Consider the following 22,015-nt stretch of genomic DNA (forward strand, 5'->3'; position numbering starts at 1 on the left):
GGGCGGGGGAGGTGAGGCTGCGGACATCTGGGTAAGGGGGTGGCTGGTGTCTGGGCGGAAGAATAGCCATGATTCTGTTTTACTGTGTGTGTCTGTGACTTTATGTGTGTCTGTCTGTACGTTCCTGTGTGTCTGTGTTTATGTGGCTTTGTGTTAATCTGTGTAGTCTGTGTGTCTACACGTGTGTATCTGTGAGTCCACCCTATCTCCCCAGACCCTGTTCCGCCTCCCCAAATCCCAGCCCTCCAGTCCCCCAACTGTCTCCTAGGTCCTGCCCCCACCTTCCTAGGCCCCCTTATTCCTACTTCATCTTTTCCCAAAGCCTTACCCACACGCCTCTTACCCACCACCACCCACTGCCATCGAGCTGATTCCGACTCATAGTGACCCTAAAGGACAGAGTAGAACTGCCCCATAAGGTTTCCAAGGTTGTAATCTTTACAGTAGATTGCCACATCTTTCTCCCCCGGAGGGGCTGGTGGGTTTGAACTACTAACTTTTTGGTTAGCAGCCAAGCTCTTAACCACTGCGCCACCAGGTCTCGCTATTCCCCCAGGATCTTCCCCAAAACCACAAGCCCCACCCCTTACTCCATTTCCACCCCAAGTCCCGCCCCATTTCCTTAGCCCCGCCTTCTTCCTAGGCTTCCTTAGTTCCCCAAGTCCTGCCCCTTCTCCACAACCCCATGTCCACACTGTTCCATCTTAACAGGACCCACCCCTAATCTCCATGAGGCCGCCCCCTTCTCAGGCCACACTCTTATCTCCACCAGCTACCAATCAAGCCCCCGAGAACTCCCCTTCCTCAGGCTCCTATTCCTTCTCCCATCCTATCACTCCTCACCTCGCCCTCCCTCCGCTCTCCAGCCTCCTTCCTCAGCAGACCCCACCATTCTCTCCTCAAAAGTGGCCTCCCTCTCCCGAGCCCCGCCCCCTCACCCGGGCCCCGCCCCCTCCCCAGGCCCCACCTTTACCCAGCCCTGTCCCCCTGCCCCTACTTCTACTTGGCCCTGCCCTATCTCCGTAGCTCCTCCCTTGCCCCGCCTCCTCTCTCCTCTCCCTTGTCCCACTCCTCTGCTGAACCTGCCCTGCCTCCCCAGCCCCACCCATTTCAGGGCACCGTCCTGCTCTGGCTCTCTCACTCTTGCCTCAGAACCTCTCTGGCCCTCGCCTCCGTCTACAACCCTGCCCCCTCCCCGACCCCACTCCTAGCTCCATCGATCTCACTGCACTGCCCCACCAGGGCTCCGCCCCATCCCCCCAGCCCTGCCCCATCTCTCCAACCCTGACCCATCTCCCGGGCCCTGCCCAGTCCACAGCCCCGCCCCGTCCCCTGGCCCCGCCCCATTTCCCCGGCCCCGCCCCGTCTCCTGGCCCCATCCCATCTTTCCGCAGCCTCGCCCCGTCTCCCAGCCCGCGCGCTCACATGGTCTCGTCGTCGCCGAACTCGAGCTCGCCGCACGCATCCTCGTAGTGGACGCCGCCGCCTCGTGCCGTGCCGTCCACCGTGCGGTAGGGCAGGCGCACGGTGCCGCGCGCGCCCGAGCTGCGCACCACGCGCACGTCCACGGTGCCCATGCACTCGCTCACGTGCAGCAGGCGGTCCTGGAAGGAGAAGATGCCCGCGTGGTCGTCGTCCAGGATGGTGACGGTGGCCAGCTGCGGCGCCACCAGCCGCCCCTTGGGCCGTCCGCCGCCGTCGGGCTCGAACATGCCTTGCGCGTCTCCCACGCGCAGGTTCAGCAGCCGCACGAAGAAGTGCTCGTCCTCCTCAAAGATGTCGTCGTCGATGATGCCGATGCGCAGCTCCTTCAGGGTCTCGCCTGGCTTAAACACCAGCGTGCCCTCGCTGCAGTGGGGAGGGAGGGGAGAACAGGGTGACGGTCGGGCAGCGGCTGTGTGTGTGTGTGTGTGTGTGTGTGTGTGTGTGTGTGTGTGCGCGCGCGCGCGCGCGCGTGTGTGCAAGCGCGGGATGGGGGTAGCCTGGGCAGGCTTCCCGGAGGAGGGGGTGCCGCAGGAGAGCTCACAAGTGTGAGGGTGAACAGGCATTAAACAAGTAATACTGAGGGTGAATCAAGGTGGCCCTCCTGGAGGAGGGGATGCAGAAGGGTTAACGAGACAGAGTTGGTCCCTCCCCCCATGAACTCATGGGTATTAGGAGGGCAGGCATGAAACAGATGATGAGGGTGAGATCACAGCAGGCTGCCAGAAGAGGGGACTTAATGCAGAAGGAGGCTCCAGGCAGAGGGAACCGCACATGGAAAGTCCCAGAGAGGATAGAGTATTCCACATATCCTCCATGTGCACACGAATCCCCTGGGGATCTTGTTTAAAATGCAGATTTTGCTTCCAGAGCTCAGGACTACATGTCTCACATGGGATGCAGATTCTCCTGGTCCGTGGACCACACTTTGAGTAGCCGGGGACAGAACTGACTTAGTCACTCCCCCAATAAAACCTTTCTGTGCTCCCAGGTGCTCTCCAGAGAAACTCTGCACTCCTTAACTTGCCATCATTCATTCAACAAACACTCCCCAACTGCCTGCTCAGTGTCTGGCCCTGTGCTAAGTGGTAGCTGGGGACACAGCAGTGACCAGATCCTGTCCTCACAAGGCTCACAGCCCCACCATGGGAGAGCCATATCACAGTAACAATTACATATTGAATGATTTAATTACAGTTTATTCATCCAACAGATAAGGATGGTGCTCCGATTGTGTGCCAGGCACTATCCTAAAGTGCTGAGGAAATGGCCCAAAACCAGATCAGACAAAAGTCCCTGTCTTGGTGGGGCTTCCATCGAAGTGCAGGGGTTAGATAATAATTATACAGTATAACGTCAGGTGCTATGGAGAAAAACAGGAGAGAGAGTAGAGAGTGAGGGGAGAGGGCTGTGTGGAGATCTGGGGGAACAGTGTTCCTGGTAGAGGGAACAGCCAGTGCAAAGGTCCTGAGGCCTGGAGTGTTCGAGAAACAGAGATGGAGACCAGTGTAGCTGGAGCGGAGGGAGCGAGAGGAGAAGATGGGAGATGTCAGAGAGGCAACGGGCAGCTCTTCTAGGGCCTTGGTTGCCCTTGGTGAGCACTTGGGTGTTTACTCCAAAGGGGGGCGGGGTTTCTGAGCAGATGAGGGACATAACCTGATACGGGTTTAAAAGAGGGACAGTTGTGTAAGGCTCTGAAGCAGGTCCTCTTGATGGAGGTGGGGAGTGAGGCAGTAGCATTAGATTGGTCAGGGTGAAGCTTTGAGAGGGGACAGAGGATGACTGAGCTCCTCCTGGCAGGGCTGAGGGCAGCAAATGACTCTGGGGTGTTAATGAATCTGGAAAATCTGTCATCTCCTCCTAGTCCTTCCCACCATGCACGTCAGGGGCTCAGTGCTGTTTCTGAAATGTGCCTTGTGATTGGTAAATGTTCACTATTGTTACTATTATTGTTGTTGTTAGCTGCCCTTGAATCAGCCCTCGACTCATGGAGACCCCGTACACAACGGGATCAGACCCTTGTGATCCATAGGGTTTTCACTGGCTGATTTTTGGAAGTATATTGCCAGGCCTTTCTTCCTACTCCATTTGAGTCTGGAAGCTCAGCTGAAACCTGTTCAGCATCATAGAAACATGCAAGCCTCCACTGACGGACAGGTGGTGGCTGTGCAGGAGGTGCATTGGCCAGGAACCAAATCTGGGTCTCCCACATGGAAGGTGAAAATTCTACCACTGAACAATCACTGCCCCATAGGACCATCTTTACCAAAGTGGACACCACCAGTAATGGGACACATGGGCATCGCGTGCCTCCTGATGTGATGCAATGAGGAGGACACAGCACCACTTCATGGGATTCCTGCTCAAAGTGGACCACCTGAATCTAATCATGAGAAACAAGACAAACCCAAATTGAGGATCATTCTACAAAGTCACTGGCCTGTCATCTTGAAAGGGTCAGGGTCCCAAAAGTCATGGAAAGGTTGAGGAACTGATCCAGACTGAAGGAGATTAAAGAGACCTGACAATCAAATGCAATAAGTGGTTCTGGATTGGATGAGAAGGGAAAGAGGGAGGGAGAGAGAGAGAGAGAGAGGGAAGGAAGAAGCAGCCATAAAGGACATTACTGGGACATGTGAACATAGACTGAAGATTGGTTAACAATATTGATTCCATGTTAAATTTCCTGAGTGTGATCATCATATTGTGATTATGTAGGAGAATGTCGTTATTCTTAGGGGATGATGGTCAAGTATTTAGGGGTGAAGCATCCTGATGTTTGCAGCTCACTCTCATACATTTCCACAATTATTAATATTATTCTATATTCAAGAGAGAGAAAGCAAAAAGGATAAGATGTGAACAAATTGGTGAATCTGGGAGAAGTGTATAGGAGAGTTCATCAAACTGTCCTTGCAGCCCTTCTGTAGGTGTGAATTTTTTTCAGAATAAGAAGTTCGGGATAAAAAGAATGTGGGGATTTTAGAAGCCACGCATCAAAAAATTAGAAGGCTAGATTCACAGGACTTCTGTTCCAACAGGAATCTGAGAAGACACAAATCTCAGGACCATCGAATCAGAGATCACTTGGGGTAAGGATGTTACTGCTGTTAGTTGCTGTTGAGCTGATCCCCACTCACGGTGACCCCATGTGTGCAGAGTAGAACTGCTCCATAGGGTTTTCAAGGCTGTGACCTTTTGGAAGCAGATTGCCAGGCCTGTCTTCTGGGGCTCCTCTGGGTGTGTTCAAACCACCAACCTTTGAGCTAGTAGTCAGGAACTTAACCAAAATGTTGGAATCTTGGAATCTTAGAACTTTAAACCCTTGGTATCTTAAGATCATAGGGGCTTAAACTGCAGAATCTTAGAAAAGCTGTGCTGTTTGGGGGACTCAAGACATCATGTTTAATTTGGAGAAACTGAGGCCTACAGGGCCACCCTAGCCCATGTGCCAAATTAGAAAAAGGCATCCATTCTTCAAGACACTATTTCCATGAGTCAGCAAATTGTCATAATAGACATAGAAATCTACAATGTCTACTATGTGAATAGCGTTTCCTTAAATAGGGTGCTCTTGTGCAGTACACAACCTCAATAATTACACATGACAGCCCTGCCTGCTCAGACTGAGGCAGAGACTTATCAAAAGAACAGGGTCCAGGGCTAAGCTTGGACTAGAACCCAGGTCTTCTGCCTCTTAGTCCTGGGCATAAGCTGCCTTGATAAGTGATGCCAGGTCTGTGAATGTTGACTGGGATGGGAGCAGGGGGACAGTTAGGAAGGTGACGGCTATCCCTAGCTCTTTGGTTGCACCATCAAGCAGCATTTACTCCTACATCTCAAACATCTCAGTCCCAAGTTCAAGTGAGAGAGTGTCTCAGGGTTCAGGGTTTTAGATGGGGGCAAGGTAGACTAGGGGTGTGGGAAGGAGTGGAAAGGTGAAAAGATTATTGAGTGACAGCAATTCCCATGATGGTGAATGGGAAGCTGGCAGACGTGGGATGGTGGGGGAGGTTGGAGGGAGAAAGTCATAAGTGGACAAAAGGATCCCATGCTACTGGATGGCAGAACAAAGACATGTGAACAGCTGTGCCCACTGGGACAGGCTGAGAGGAGCAAGTAGGAGAGGTGGATAGGGGTGGATTCATTTGTTCATGAAGAATGAATGAATGAACAAATGCATGAATGCCCAAGATGGTGAATGGCTTTTCGACAACAGAAAGAGGCTGCTAGATGTGGGATGGTGGGGGAGGTTGGAGGGACGAGGTCATGGGTGACCAGTGGGATCCCATGCTACTGGTTGACAGAACAAAGACCTGCGAAAAGCTGTGCCCACTGGGGAAGGCTGGGGAGGGACAGGTAGGAGAGGTGAATGGGGATGGATTTGTTTGTTCATGAAGAACGAATGAATGAATGACTCAACGAATGGAAGCCCGAAGATGGTGAATGGCTTTTCCACAACCAAGGGAGGTGGATGGATGTGGATTCTTTTGTTCATGAAGAAGGAAGGAAAAGAGGGAGGGAGGGAGGGAAGAAAGGAGAGAAGGAGGGAGGGAGGAAGCAGCCAACAAATGGATACTGCAGGTCTGCCCACAACAGGGTAAGGGTGGGCTCTGGAAGCTGCCAGGAGGCAGGCCAGCAAGATCTGCAAACAACCAACCCTCCCTGCCCAACCGCCCAAGGAGGCCAGGGGGCCCGGGCACCCACCTGTATTCGTAGTCAGAGCCGGCCTTGGCCGAGCCGTCCTCGGTGCGGTAGTCCACATAGAAGGTGCTGTTGCCCTCACCGCCCTGGCAGGTGACGGAGAGCAGCACCGAGCCGCAGTTCTCCAGGCAGTGGTAGAGGCTGGGCTCGAAGAAGATGCGGCTGGCGCCGTCGTCCTCGTCCTCGCCGGGGCCCTCGGCCGGGGTGGCCCTGCGCGAAGCGTCCGCCGCGTGTCTGCGCAGCACGTTGCCCGCGCCGGTCATCAGCCGGGTGGCCTGGATGCGGTAGAAGGCGCGGCTCTTCTGCTGGTGCAACAGCGCGTAGTAGTTGGCGATGCCCACCAGTTGCTCCAGGTCCTTGTCCGGGTGTTTCTGCTTGAGGTCCTTAAGGATCTGGATGACCTCGCGGCGGCTGGCGTCCAGCTCACGCGCCTCGGCCGGACACGGGCCCAGGCCGCCCAGCTCGGCCCCCAGCCCCTCGGCGGCGCCCACAAACGTGCCGTCCAGCTCAATGCTCTTCGGCGGGTCGCCCTCGGCGCCAATGATGATGCCGCTGCGCGGGTCAGTGCGGTAGCGCTTGTACACGTACTTGTAGAAGAGCAGCCGCTTGTCAGCCATCCAGGCGAACACCACGCACACCGGGAAGAAGATCAGGGTCAGCAGCGCCTCCCACACCTGCGGGTGGCCGCGGCGTCAGGACAGGCAGCCAGGGGGCGCCCGCTCCGCCCCTGCCGCCAGGGGGCGCCCACCAGCCACCTGCCCTGGCCCCCTCGCCAGGAGACGCCCGCCTGCGCCTCCCTGCCCCGGCTCCCCCGCCTCTGGTGTCTCTCAATGTCTCCCCTCCATCCCTGCCTCCCTATCACCACCATTCCACTCCTGCTCTCCACCTCTCACCAACTCTTCCTTTCTGTCTCTCCCTATTTTGCTGTCGTCTATTCATCTCTGTCTCTCCCCATTTATGTTTGTCTGCTTCTCTCTCTCTCTCTCAGACACACACATGCACACACACACACATTACCCCCCCATTTCTCTCTCTCCACCTCTCTTTCTCTGTCCCTTTCTCTCTATTTTGCTCTTGTCTCTGTTCATTTCTGCCTCTCCCTATTTCTGTTTCTGTTTTTCTCTTTCTCTCTCTCACCCCACCCCCATTTCTCTCTCCCTCTCCCCATCTCTCTCCATGTCTTCCTTTCTGACTCTGTCCCTCTTTTTCTCTGTTTTGCTCTTAAAGGAGTCCTGGTGGCGCAGTGCTTAAAGCAATCTACTACTAACTGAAAGGTCGGCGGTTTGAAACCACCAGAGGCTCCGCCAGAAAGGTGTGGCAGTCTGCTATGGGGTCGCTATGAGTCGGAATCAACTCGACGTCAATGGGTTTGGTTTTTGTTTTTTTTTTCATTTTGCTCTTGTCTCTGTTCATCTCTGCCTCTCCCCATCTCTCCCTGCCTGCTTCCTTCTGTCTCTCACACATTAGCCCCATTTTTCTCTCTCGTCTGTCTACACCTTTCTCTCTGTCCCTGTCCCTCTCTTTTTGTCTCTCTCTGGCTCTTGTCTCTGCTCATCTCTGCCTCTCCGCATCTCTCTCTGTCTCTGCCTCTCTCTCCCTGCCTCTGTCTCATTCACTGTATCCCAATTCGTTTTTTCCTTTTCTCCTCCTGTCTTTCTTCCACTTTCTCTCTCATTCTTTCTTGTTGCCACTGTCTCCTGTCTCCACGTTCTTCTGTTATATCTTCTTGTAGATACCTGTCTCTTTTCCTGGTGATGTGCTCCACAGTTCTCTCCTCTCTTTCAATATCTGTGTCTCTCCAGAGCTACTTCTCCCTCTCTCTCTCTGTCTCTTCTCTGGGTCTTTCTCTCTCCCTCTCTCTGCCTGTCTCTCTCCTGATCTCCTCATTCATCCATCCACCCACCTTTTATCACACGGAGGACCACCCCTCCTAGGTGCCGAGGACCCAGACATCCTCAGCCACCACCATGCAACAGACATGTCCCCGCCTTGCAGTCCCAGCCCCTGTCAAGAGGCAGAGCCTGGCTCTCTTCCTGCCTCTCTCTCTCCCTCCATCTCGTTTCTCCCTGCTCCATTGCTCCTTTCCTCCTGGGACAGCTCCCACTTCCCCACGCCCACCCATTGTCTCTGGTCTCCTCTCTGCTCACTTCTCCCAAAGCCTTTCCTCTGTTGCCCCCCAGTAACTGCAGCTCTTGCCAGAGTCCCCCCTTGCGGACAGGACCACAGCTCTAAAAGAAGCACAAGTTCAGCTCATCACGTCTCAGCCTCATAAAACAAGTTCCCATGTTGGTGTGCTGCCTCCCCAGAGAGGCAAGGCAGCTCTGAGTTCAGATCCTGCTTCCAGAAGAAGGATGCCGGTCTCAGTCTCTTCATCTGTAAAACGGGAACATCCTCAGGACAGAATGAACTTATGCAGCCCTAGCATTTAACATTGTCGGTTCCTGGCACGTGGAAAATAATACTCAAGACATGGAATTCACATCACCTTTATTACTGCTGGTATCAGTAATGGTTACCAAGCTCTGCTGCTAACCGAAAGGCTGGAGGTTCGAGTCCACTTGGAGGCGCCTTGGAAGAAAGGCCTGTGATTGATTTCTGACAAATCAGCCATTGAAACCCCTATGGAGCACAGTTCTACTCTGACACACACAGGGTCACCATGAATTGGGATCAACTCCTCGGCAGCTGTTTTGTTGTTTGTGTTTATTGTATCTTCTGTTTATTCAAGGCCAGGACTCAGTCTTCTCACTGCCCACCACATGCACACGCCTGAGCACACCATGGAAACCCTCCACCAAGACTTGGAAGTTTGCCTTGAAAACAGTCATGTAAAAAACCCAAATGTTACCTTTCTCAGTAAAGATAAGGAAGAAATGATTAAAGAGTATTTACACTGACCCATTCTCATCGAGTTGATTCCGACTCATAGTGACCCTACAGGACAGAGTAGAACTGGCCCTTAGGGTTTCCAAGGAGCAGCTGGTGGATTCGAACTGCCGACCTTTTGGTTATAGAAGTACCTTAAAAAATGAGCCTGGTAGAGAAAATACCTTTTAAGATCCAGTCTCCACATCGTATGGTCCCTGTGTTGACTGATGTTTCAGAGAAAAGGCAAGACTTGGAGCCAGTAAACTCATATAAAGCCACCAGGCTGGCTTGTGAAAAGAAACCCAATTTTCAGTACAATTTGTAAAATGAACTCTCTCACCTTATATTAATTGAACTGACCCCCTATATATACTGTGGGGGAATTCTCTGTTAATCAGAAGAAAATCTCAAACCCCTAAGATTTGTTTTCCTCCCTGCAGGTAAATAAAAAGTGATCCTAGAAGCTTGGCACCCTCATCCTCCTTCTATGCCCCCCCCACCGAGTGCTGTGAACGTGACCCCAGGGAGGGGAGTGAGACTCATTCCCACTGAGAGAGGGGGTATTGGAAACCTGGGGATGTTTATTGGTTGTGACCATAATTACCTGTTGTCGTGGAGTCGACTCCAACTCATGGCGACCCCATGTGTGTCAGAGTAGTACTGTACTCTATACGGCTTTCAATGACTGATTTTTCTGAAGTAGATCACCAGGCCTTTCTACTGAGGCACCTCTGGGTAGACTCGAACCTCCAACCTTTGGCTGGCAGTCAAGCGCTGAATCATTTACGCCAGCCAGGGACCTCCCACCGTAACTGGGGAGGGGCATATTGTCCTGACATTTAACGTCCTGTTGACATCTAGTGAGTCATGGGGACAGTCCCACACAATACAGAATTGTCTTATGTCCTGCTTGACTTGAGAACGTTCACTGGCCACTCACGTCAATGAAAACCCTGTTCATCATTATCTGAGTCGAATGTCCAACTCCAGCGCTCCACTCAAGAAGCCCTGATGGTCCAATGGTCAAGCGCTTGGCTGTGAATCGCAAGGTTGGCGGTTCGAACCCACCCACCCAGCAGCTCCACGGGAGAAAGACCTATCGATCTGCTCCCGTAAAGATCACAGCCTAGAAAGCCCTATGGGGCAGTTTTACTCTGTCACAAGGGGTCGCTATGAGTCAGAATCGACTCCACAGCACCTAACAACAACAACTCAACTCAACTCTGTTTTATGTACACGAGAAGTACTTTCTTGCGTGGTCTCATATATGCTGAATACACTCATTTTTAACCTGGTAGCTACCTGCTCCTCAGGCTCTACTTTTTGCATAGAATGGTTTCTTTTTCTTTCTCTTAAACTCAAACCGAAAAAAAAAAAACAACAACAACAACCCGAACCTGTTGCCATCAAGTCGATTCCGACTCATGGCGACCTCGTGTGTGTCAGAGAGTCAAACTGCTCCACAGTGTTTCCAAAGTTGTGACCTTTTGGAAGTAGTTCGACAGGCCTTTCTTCCGTGGCACCGCTGGGTGGATTTGAACTGCCAACCTTTCGGTTAGTCATCAAGCGCAAACCGTTTGTGCCACTCAGTAAATGCCGGCATCTGACTCTCTCATTATGCCTTCTCCCTCGTTACGTCGCAGCATTTACATGTGGAAACGCAGACTGTTGTATTTTAGATGACTTTTCTTTATATCCCAGTTAGGGCATTATACTGACTTTTTAGAGAAGCCACATGTATAACAACCAGTTGCTGGGGAGTTGATTCTTGACTCATGGCAACCCCACGTGCGTCAGAGTAGAACTGTGCTCCACAGGGTTTTCTTTTTAATGTAATTTTATTTATTCTGTTGTTGAGAATATACACAGCAAAACATACAACAATTCAACAGTTTCTACACGTACCATTTAGTGACATTCTTCGAGTTGTGCAACCATTCTCACCCTCCTTTTCTGAGTTGTTCCTCCCCTATTAACATAAATTCACTGCCCCCTAATGTTCCTATCTAATCTTCCGAGTTGCTGTTGTCAGTTTGATTCCATATAGATAGCTCTTAAAGGAGCATAATGCTCAAGGCAGACATTCTTTACTAGTTAAGCGAAACTATTATTTGGATTTAAGAAGATTTCAGGGGATATTTTTGCTTTAAGGTTTAAAGATTATCTCAGGGCAATAGTTTCAGGGGTTCATCCAACCTTCATGGCTCCAAGAAATCTGGAGTCCATGAGAATTTGAAAGTCTGTTCTGCATTTTCTCTCTTTTAATCAGGATTCTTCTACAGAATCTTTGATCAAAATGTTCAGTAATGGTAGCCGGGCACCATCCAGTTCTTCTGGTCTCATGGTTGAGGAGGCGGTTGTTCATGGAGGCAATTAGCCACACATTCCATATCCTCCTCCTATTCCTGACTCTCCTTGTTACTCCGGTTTTCCAGGCGAATAGAGACCAATTGTTGTACCTTGGATGGCGGCTTCCAAGCTTTGAATACCCCAGGCGCTACAAATCGAAGGAGGAGGTAGAACAGAGGCACTAATTATTAGGCCAATTAACTGGGATGTCCCATGAAACGCTCCATAGGGTTTCCTTTCTTTCTATTTGTTTTTAGTTTTTTTATTGTACTTTAGATGAAGGTTTACAAAGCAAACTAGTTTCTCATTAAACAATTAATAGACATATTGTTTTGTAACATTGGTTGTCAACCCCACGACTTGTCAACATTCTCCCTTCTCGACATTGGGTTCCCTATTACCAGCTTTCCTGTCCCCTTCTGCCTTCTCGTCCTTGCCCCTGGGCTGAGGTACCCATTTAGTCTTGTTTTGTTTTACAGGCCCATCTAATCTTTGGCTGAAGGGTGTCCATAGGGTTTTAAATGGCTGATTTTTCAGAAATAGATCACCATGCCTTTCTTCCTAGGCACCTCTGGGTGGACTCAAACTTTTCCAGTTAGCAGCCAAGCACTAAACCATTTGTACTGCCCTGGGACTCCTATGAGGAGCCCAGGCGGCACAGTAGTTAAGAGCTTGGCTGCTAACCAAAAGGTCGGCAGTTCGAATCCACCAGCTGCTCCTCAGAAACCCTATGGGGCAGTTCTACTCTGTCCTATAGGGTCGCTGTGAGTTGGAATCAACTCGATGGCAACGATTTTGGTTTCTGGGACTCCCATGTGTATTGTTGTTAGATGCCGTCGATTCTGACTCATGGCGACCCCATGTGACAGAGTAGAACTGTCCCAATATGGTTTTCTAGGCTGTAATCTTTACAGGAGCAGATCACCAGGTCTTTCTCCTGTGGAGTCGCTGGTGGGGTTTGAACAGCCAACCTTTCAGTTAGCAGCCAAGCTCTTAACTGTTGTGCCACCAGGGCTCCTTCCCACAAGTATACCGAGAAAAACCCAAACCTGTTGCCGTTGAGTCAATTCCGACTCATAGTGACAGAGTAGAACTGCCCCACAGGGTTTCCTAAGCTGTAATCTTTACAGAAGCAGACTGCCACATCTTTCTCCCTCAGAGTGGCTGGTGGGTTCGAACCGCTGACCTTTCAGTTAGCAGCCAAGCACTAGGCTCCTCCTCCCTCCTGTACAGACAAATTAATTAATGGTAAGAATAGCTAACATTGGCTCTGTTCCAGGAACACTGTTGGAAGCCCTTCCACACATAGCAATCCAGTTGTTCTTCATGGCAGCCTCAATGAGGCAGGTACTCTGATGACCCCCATTTTATAGGTGGGGAAACTGAGGCACAGAGAAGCTAAGTAACTAGGTCACATAGCTAATAAGCAGCAAAGGTGGGATGTGAATCGAGGCCATCTGGCTCTATGGTCTGTGCACCAAACCCTGAGGCTACAAGACCTCTCTTCTATTATTTAAGAATTTCAGAGTAGGAGCGTCTTAGTAGTATCTAACAGCAAAGGGGATGTAATAAAATATTTGCTATAAAAAGAAGGCATTGGGTATAAATAGTCAAGAACCACTGGTCTAGTTCAATCCTGTCTATGGTTCAGGTGTGAAAACTGAGGCCCAGACAGGGTATGGCTTTGCCTAAGGTCACACAGCAATTCTGGAGAAAATCCAGAGCTAAGACCCTGTCCTCTCACTCATCCAGCATACTGTATCTGGGAGGAATTGGGGTCATCTTTATCTAACCCCAGTTCTTCCAGGTCTTTAGTGGAAATGTCCCATAATGCTGGTTTACATATTATTCCCAGAGGGATCCCCCGTGGTTGCTTCTCTACCAAGAGTTGTGACGTTTTATTCTCTTTCTCTCTTCCCTACAGCTCAGTCAGCTCCTTCTCAGAGAAACATCTTCTCTATACCCACGCCTACCACACCTCTTGCCATGGTGTCTACAATTCTTTTTCACAGCCTTCTTAACACCATCCTTTTTAACAGCACATGAGAACTCTGTGACGCATCAGTCAGCACTTTTCGCCATGGCAGCCAGGAAGCTCAGCGCTACAGCCATGGGTCAGCTGCAGTAACTCTTCTCTCCCTCTCTCATCCTGTCTTCTGGGGCTACTCTCACCCCCTTTCCTCACTGTGGTTTCTGATCCCTCGGTTCTGCCTTTATTACATCATCTGCAAAGCATTTTTATACCTGTAGCTTCAGACCCTTCCTGGGAAAAACTATAACTGGAAAAAACCTGACAGAAAGGCATGAATAGATCACACACATGTATGAACAAATCTTAGGCCCCCTTACATAAATTATGCATGCATGAGAATGAATTAGGCCAAGCCCACAATCATTTATACAAATATGGATGGCTGCAGTGGGATTGTGGGAAATAAATCAGTCAAATGGACCATGGAGTATGCAGGTTAAAATGCTGGGCAAATAATTATGCAAATGTTGGTATAAATTATGCAAGTGTCAGTGTAAATTATACAGCTGCGGGTTGAAATTTTGTCTCACTACTGGGATAAATTATGCAAAGTGGTCACTGTATTTATACCTACATCAGATGACATGTGAGTATAGATTACACTGAAGTGGCATAAATGATCCCAACGTCAGAAATCAAGGATGAATAATGAAAGAGTTATGCAAAGCACGACTGCATCTCTGGCAAAGACGGAGCTAGATTATGCAGATATGCGCATGTCTCCATAAACATCCATGGATAAATTATGCAAATCACACCAAGTCACCCAAACTGATTATCCCTGTCAGAAAACACCAGGCTGGATTATGCAAGCTGAGCATGAATTATGCAGAAGGGGGATGCCTTATTGCAAGAGCAGGAATAAATTATGCAAAAGGAAGGGGGTGTAGGAAAACATGTGAACATACTTGGCCAATACCTGGCTGGGCTGTGAACTGCAGCATGCATTATACAGATCACAGGGACTCTGCTAGTATGTACGGCGCCTCTGTGAGCATTAAAAGGTGCCCCTTCTCAGTGAGTACATTACAAAATCTGAGTGGATACATTGCAAAACAGCGCCCCCTCTGGGCAGATGAGCCCCTGCCAGGGCCTGCAACGCCATCCAGAGACAAGGTTTAGGAGCATAGGATGGATTCCAGCTCCAACTTCCCTCTTCCGCCCAATACCATTGCACAGTGCACAACCTGGCCAACCATACCTGAAGGCCCTCAGACATGAGCATGCATTTATGCAAATACACAAGTTCTCCAAACCTAGGTAGTCACCCCTCTGGATTCTGCAGACACACATGCATTAAGGAGGAGGTTCGTGGGTCTTTGCTCACCTGTACCACACCCGGGGAAAAGACGGCAAGGATGAGATAAAGCCAGACATAGGCGAAGATACTCCAGGAGGCAGTGACGAAGAAGACTCTCAGGTGCTTGATCTTGCGGCTCTCACCAGCCGGGATGACATAGACACACACAGCAATGACCACAAACATGTTGAAGGCAGCGCTGCCCACGATGGTGCCCGGGCCCAGCTCGCCTGCCTGGAAGTTGTGGCCACAGACCTCAATGACCGACAGCAGGATCTCAGGCGCCGAGGAGCCCAGAGCCATGAGCGTAAGGTTGGACACAGTCTCATTCCAGATGCGGACAGTGCCCACACTGGTCTCACCGTTGGCCTTGGTGATGGTGATCTCCTTCTCCTTGGACGTGATGACCTCGATGGACGCCATGAAGCGGTCAGCGATGATGGACACGCCCAGGAACATGTAGACCATGGCCACAAAGTAGACAACGGCCCGCGCCACCTTGTCACCCAGAGACGGGTCGTCGGGCTCCCACACGGGCAGCAGGACCCCCGGCTGGCAGCGGTTGGAGCCGTGGCAGCCCCCCGTGCTAGCATCGCTGTCATTGGCCGGGGGAGGCGGTGGGGAGGGGGTCGGGGTGGCCACCCCCAAGCAAGGGGGGGCCCCCAGGAGGAGTGCGACCCCCACCAAGGCCAGGCGAGCCATGGGGGGTGGTGGGGTCCTGTGGAGGGGAAGCAGGGGTCCAGGTGAGTCAAGCAAACCCCTCCCCATCACGCGGAGTCAAGGCTTGTTGGGGGTGGAGCATGGGAGGGAAACTGAGGACCAACACAGGGAGGATAGAAACGGAGGGACACACGCAGAGACAGAGAGACAAAGAAACACAGAGAAAGCCAGCAAGAGAGAAAGGCACAGAAAGACCAAGCAAGACAGAGGAATACTCCTGCACTGTTCGCGTGGACAGAAATTGGGGAACAATTTGGCTGTCTATGGCAGCTGAACATCATGCATCCTACAACCCAGCAATTCTGCTCCTCGGTCTATGTGCCCCAGAGAACCATGTCCACATGTCCACCAAAAGACGCATTCAAGAATGTTCATAGCAGCTTATTTTTAATTGCTCCAGTCTGGAAACACACCCAGATACCTATCAGCAGTAAAATGGATCACGCAGCACAGAGCATGCAGTGAAATACTACACAGCAATGAAAAAGGAACGGATTCTTGATACACCCAACAACACAGACGAATCCCACAGACATGATGATGGATGAATGAAGCCAAGCACAAAAGAACACAAACTGTATCATGCAGTGTATGGGGCTGTGAGTTGGGGGCCCTAAATTCACAGGTGATTCCACCTGTCCTCACAGGGCTCCTGCTTGGAGCTTTGGGCTGTGACAGGTGTTGTGGTTATTTTTCTCGGGTGGAGCTGGGAGGGGCTGCTAGAGGGTGTCTCACTCACACCTAGGGAGGGAGACAGAGCACCTCTCCCCATGATGGCGGCAGGAGTCTCTTTCCAGTCTCCTGGGTCTCTGATCTGGGCTTTTTCTGAATTTCTGTAATTGCACAACTCCTTAGCAGCTGTGATGTATGAGGCCCTGCGCTGGGCTTTTTGTCCTGTTTCAGTGCTTCTCTCCCTGCCTCTGGTCTTGAGTTTGAGCAGCTATTTCTGTGTCTCATCTAGGTTTCCTTCAAAAACGCAAGTTGGCTCACATCATCCCCAACATCTGATCCCCTTTCCCTGTCTGACCCCATCTCCCACCCTCTCCCCCCACTCACTCTGAGCCAATCACATTTCCAGGTCCGTGGCTCCTTGCTCAGCCCCGTCTTGCCCTCTTCAGCCCAATACCATTTGCAGTGCACAACCTGCACAACCGTACCTGGCAACCCTCAGATGTGAGCATATATTTATACAAATAGATAAGCTCTCCAGGCCCAGGGAGCCACAACTCTAGATTCTGCAGACACACATGCATCAAGGAGGAGGAAACCTAGACCAGACAAAGGCTCCTCAAAACACACCAGCCACGTTCGTGCCTCAGGGGCTTTGCACATGCTGTTCCCCCTTCCTGAACACTCTTCTCCACATATCCACAAGTCTTTTTCCCTCTCCTCTCCAGGTCTCCAGATGTCACTTCCTCAGTGCAGCCTTCTCTGACCACCCTCTGCAAAATGACACCATCCCCCCTGGGGAGTCCCTACTCATTTCACAGAGGAGAGGATGAAGGCTCAGAGAGGCGAAATAACTTGCCCGATGTCACACAGCGCCAACTCCATGGCTCCCAGTTTCTCTTTCCAGGTGAAAGAGGGGCCTTCACTCCTAGCTCCTCTGTCCCACCCTCATGTTGCCATGGTAACCCAGTAGCCTATAAAAAAGGGAAGGAGAGAGGAAGGGGGTGTCCTTTGAGTCTCCATGACCCCTCTCTTGGCCACCAGACTCACTTCTCCAAGTGACTTCCATTTCTGTCTGAAAAGTTCTTCTCAGAGTCTAACCCACAACCTCCCCCCAACCAACCTCCCCTCAACGCATGCCCACATACCCACAGGTTGGGAGCTAGCTCCTGGTGGGGAGGGAGGCAGATAGTTGACAGAACGTCCTGAGAGAGGGAATGAGTGTGTGAGTGTGTGTGTGTGTGTGTGTGTGTGTGTGTGTGTGTGTGTGAGAGAGAGAGAGAGCACACGGAGCTCGAGAACGTGTGGGCGGGTGACAGAGGTGATTCTTAAAGGGCCACCACACACTTAGCCCCCTTGGCAAGTCCCCTAATGATACATCTAATTAGTAGCTCCCTAATTAGCCACGACTTAGGCATAATTGCAAACCCACCAGGATCCAAAGCAAAGACTCCTGATCTCTCTCGTCTCCCTCCCTCCTCCCTGGCTTTAAGGAGATATAAGGGCCACCTAGGAGTCAAGAATTCCTCTAAAGCATTTAACTGCCTCTCTCTGAGAGGGCAATGGCCTGGGAAGGTCTCCCTCAAGTCCAGCCACCTATCTCTCCTGCTGCAGTCCTCAAGTGAGACCAGGTACAGTCGATGGGTGTTCTCATGCCTGCAGGCCAGCTCAATCCCTTTTCCTGCAGAAAGCCAGTTTACTCTCACTGGGGCCTTGGCAGGGGAGGCGTCAGGGAAAGAAAGCGCTAACATAAATGTTTGTGAAATGAATGAGCAATAGGTCGGAGCCCTGGCTCCGAGAGCTGGGACAGCCAGGTTCCTTCTGCCCAGGCTCCTGCCCACCAGCAGTCCTGAAATCTAATCCGGGTTTAGAATCCAGGGGCAAAAGGATCAGGTTGAGCCAGGGTAGGAGCTGGGAAGGCAGATGGCGGGCACCAGCTCTGGGTCCCAGGAAGGTGGCGACATCTCCCTGAGCCATCTCTCTCCAGCCTTGTGGGCCCGTGGCCAGCTGTGTCAGTGGTGAGCACCCCAGTTCTGCCTCACATGCCTCTCTGGGCCTCCATGTTCTCATCTGTGGAGTGGGGCTTCTGGCTGAGGTGTGGGCCCAGTCTGGCATGCCAGGTAGGACCCTGTCCCTGAAGCTGCTGCCACCAATTGGGGTGAGGGTGGGTGGTGACTGTGCTCATGGTGGGGTTTGGGGGTTCCCGCTGCCCCTGGGAGAAATGTGTGGGCACCGGCTCATGGCTCCCTCACAATCACGTGATGTCCCAGCCTGAAGATCACACACACTCCCAGAGTTCCAATGTTCAGGGCTGGGAGGGACGCCTCCAGCCACCAGTAGGTGAACTGAGACCGGAGCTAGGAAAAGGCTCAGCCAAGTCACACAGCTTCAAGTCAGAGATAGAAACACCAGGTGTGGGACTCATAACCCAGCAATCTTTTAAACCCATCTGAGTCCCCCACAGGCATCGTCATACAGGGCTGTGACCTCATCTGTGGCCCCAGAGAAGGTGGACACACTCCCCGTGCACAAGGCAGTCCACACCCACCACAGCATCAGCAGGCTGCAGGCACAGGCTCACACACCCTTCTCATCACTGACTCTCACCTATCACTTAAGGAAAGAATGGACAAACAGCAAGAGGTACAGAAGTTAGACTACAGGAAAGACCGGCCCAGTCTATATGAAGAGGGAGGAGGTTAGAGTACAGAAGGGACTTGTCCAGTCTCTACAGCAAAGGATACAGGTTAGACTGCAGTAAAGACTGGCTTCAGAATCCCAGAAACAAGGCAGGGGAGAGGAGACAGGCTCTGCTAGCACCAGGCTGAAGAAGGGAGAGGAATTTAGGGGGCTCCAGGTCTTCTGGGTGAGCCCCCTCCAGGGGGGAGATCTTCCTCCTCCAAGTCTCCCTCTGCCAGGGGCGGAGATAAAGGTGTGTAGGAGGAGCGTCCACAGGCTCCCAGGGAGAGCAAGAGAAAAGAGAGAGAGAAACAGAGATGGAATACCCAGACACAGAGATAGAGACCAGAGAGAGAGACAGGCAGGAAAGAGAGAGGAAGACACCCGCAGAGATGAAGCAGACAGAGACACGGGGACAGAGGAGAAAGCAGAGGCACAGAGAGAAACACACAGATAGTGAAAGAGGGGGACTGAGAGAAACCAAAGACTGAGACCTGGAGCGCCAGAGACACAGAAGAGAACCAGGCACAGGGAGAAACAGAGAGAAGAGACAAGAGAGACGGAGAGAGATAGGGAGACAGAGAAAAGCACTCCGACTCCACAAGAGACCCCTGAGAGGTGTGGAGACAGAAAGATGAGACCCAGACACAGGAAGGTGGGGGCGGAGGTGGAGAACGCAGGACGGGGCTGCCCCAGACAGGGGTGGGGGTGGGGTGTTCTCGCCCCTTCAGCACCCAGGAGGCACCCCTTCCCCAGCCCCCAATTTCCCTGGAGTACAGGAGGGGCTGAGGGTGTTGGGGCTGTGAGTGGTGCCCTCACCCCATTGAGGGGTCCTGATACCCGAGCCCGGGATATGCAGCACCCCCAAATGAGATCAGGGAAAAGCAGCTCCCGGATCCTCAAACCCCTCACCCGGCCGCATGGGTAACACCATCCTCCCACAAGCCCCCCAAAACTAGGGGACTCTTACCTGCGGCTACAGCCTGGAGCAGGTCCCTCCAGGACTGGGCTAGCAGTGGTGGGCGACTCCACCCGAGAAAAACAGAGAGAGAGAGGGAAAGAGAGAGAAGCCAGAGACTGAGAGGGAGAGCCAGGGAGGAGGGGAGTGAGAGGGGATGGAGGGAGGAGGGGGGGGAAGGACACGGGGGAGGGGGAGTCAGCGAGAGAGGGAGGAAGGGAGGAGGGGTGTAGGAGAGAGCTGGGAGGGAGAAGGAGGAGCAGGAGAGGGAGGGGAGGAGGCGGAGGCAGGGAGAGGGGAGGGGAGAGGAGGAGTGTGCAGGAGGTGGAGAAGGCTTGGGGAGGGGTGGTAGGAGCAGGGAGAGGAGGGTGCCCAGCCTCCTACCCACCCGCCAGGCCAGTTCAGCACTAAAAGCGAGGGACAGCGGTGGAGAGGGCGAGAGAGCGTGCGTGTGTATGTGTGTGTGCGTGCGTGTGTGTGTGTGTGTGTGTGTGTCATACATGCACACGCACACACACAGAGTCTCAGATCCATATGAGGGCCAAAAGATGCAAAAAGCAGCCACAAATAGTTACAGGCTCGGGAACTGGGAGGAGGGGAAGAATGTTCAGGCGGAATCAGATCCAAATTCACACACTGTGCCTGCAGACAGAACCTCACCCAGAAAGTTAGCAACAACCCCAAAGGCACCCATTAGTAATAATAATAATGGCTGCCACCCATACAGCCCTTACCATGTGGTGCCAGGCATTATACCAATTTTTTAAGTGCTTGCTGTACATTGACACAATTAAACCTGGTAACCACCCTGGGAGGTAGATGCTATTATTAGCCCCATTTTACAGATGAGGAAACCGAGGCATAGAGAGGCGAAGTGACTTGCCCAAGGTGGTAGGAGCAGGATTTGAAGCCAGGCAGTGTGGCTTCGGGCTCTACATCCCATAACTACTTCGCTTAGGCTACACCCAGCTTCCTGAAGATGCAAATTTGTGAGTCCTTAAGTGGACACTCTCACCTCTCTGGGGTGCACACACACCACACACACACACACACCACCATCACTGAACTCACCCCAAACCCACCGCCGGAATCCACTCCCAGCCCAAAGGAGATGGGAGTGTTCTTTCCTGCGGAACCTAACTGAGAGCTTCCAAGTGTCCATTCTCTGCAGGTGGGCGGGCCACAGGCAGGAGGCGGTCTTGCTCATGCCAGAGGCCCATGCCCACTGCCAGCCCTGGCTGCACACTCCTGGGTCTGCTGCCAGCTCCCGGAGACTTCCCACGCCCCAGCCCAGTTCTGGACAAGGAGGGGGACAGCGATGCAGACAGACACGCCCAAGGAGGGGTGGGCTCCTCTCCTAAAAACCCTCTGTACAGAACTGGTGGCTCAGTCTTCATTGTCAGCGTGAGCGGTCAGCCTTCTGGTTGGACTTCCATGCCAGGAGACAGAGGAACGGTCGGAATGATTGTGGTGCCTGCCCCCACCCCCACAAGGAGTCCCACCTGTCCCTGCTCCAGGAGGAAAGGAGCTCGCCTTCCACCCCAGCCTGGATGCCTCCCCAACCTTCTTAGCCTGGATGCCTCCCCAACCTTCTTGACCTGGGTTCTATTCCTGGCCTGTGGTGGGGGAGGGCTAGGCTTCTTCCATCACCCCTGCCCTTCACTGGTCCCTGAGATAAAAAGCCTCTATTCCTTCTCTCGGTGCCATGCAAGGGGCCACAGGGGCAGGAATACCTAGAGCCACAGGTTGAACAACTCAGCCTTGTCTCTTAACTCCCTGGCCCCCAGTTACTGGGCACTTCAGATTAGGTCTAACCTTAGCCATTTCCAGCATGGCTTATCCTGAATTTTATCTGCCTAGGTCTAGCCTCAATACTCCCTACTGGACTCTAAACTCAACTGCTTTCTACTGGGGTCTAACCCTTGCTCTGTCCACTGGGGTTTAATCTTGGCCCTTGACAAGGTCTAACGCCGGTAATTTTTGCTGGGGTTCAATCTCAGCCATTATTCATAGGGGTCTAGCCTCAGACTCTGCTGCAATTTGACCAGCTTCTCCACAGAAGTCTTTTCTACCCATGTCCTTTCCTCTGAGCACCAACTTTATTGCCTTTCCACTGGGGTCTAACTTCAATCCTCCCTGCCAAGTGTCGAACCTCAGACTTCTCCACTGGGGTCCAACCTCAGGTCTCTCCACTGAGGTCTAACCTCAGGCCTCTCCACTGGGGTCTAACCTCAGACTTCTCCATTGGGGCCTA

At 52.1% G+C, this 22,015-nt stretch overlaps 1 protein-coding gene across 3 annotated transcripts in view; it reads right to left on the reverse strand.

The window, feature by feature from the left end:
- SLC8A2 (solute carrier family 8 member A2) overlaps nt 1-19,859 on the reverse strand; it is a 35,233-nt gene extending 15,374 nt beyond the window's left edge. For 2 of the 3 annotated variants that reach the window (XM_004381612.1, XM_023736150.1), the window contains exons 1-3: nt 14,763-15,437; nt 6,190-6,860; nt 1,426-1,848 (exon numbers count right to left, since the gene is read on the reverse strand). In XM_004381612.1, coding sequence (XP_004381669.1) covers nt 1,426-1,848; nt 6,190-6,860; nt 14,763-15,437 — 1,769 coding nt within the window. Of the gene's footprint in view, nt 1-1,425; nt 1,849-6,189; nt 6,861-14,762; nt 15,438-19,773 lie in introns of those variants that run through there. The other variant, XM_023736151.1, reaches the window with a different exon arrangement.
- Nucleotides 19,860-22,015: the final 2,156 nt, after the last annotated feature.

Source organism: Trichechus manatus, unplaced genomic scaffold, assembly GCF_000243295.1.
Source record: "Trichechus manatus latirostris isolate Lorelei unplaced genomic scaffold, TriManLat1.0 scaffold00087, whole genome shotgun sequence".
Lineage (NCBI taxonomy): Eukaryota > Metazoa > Chordata > Mammalia > Sirenia > Trichechidae > Trichechus > Trichechus manatus.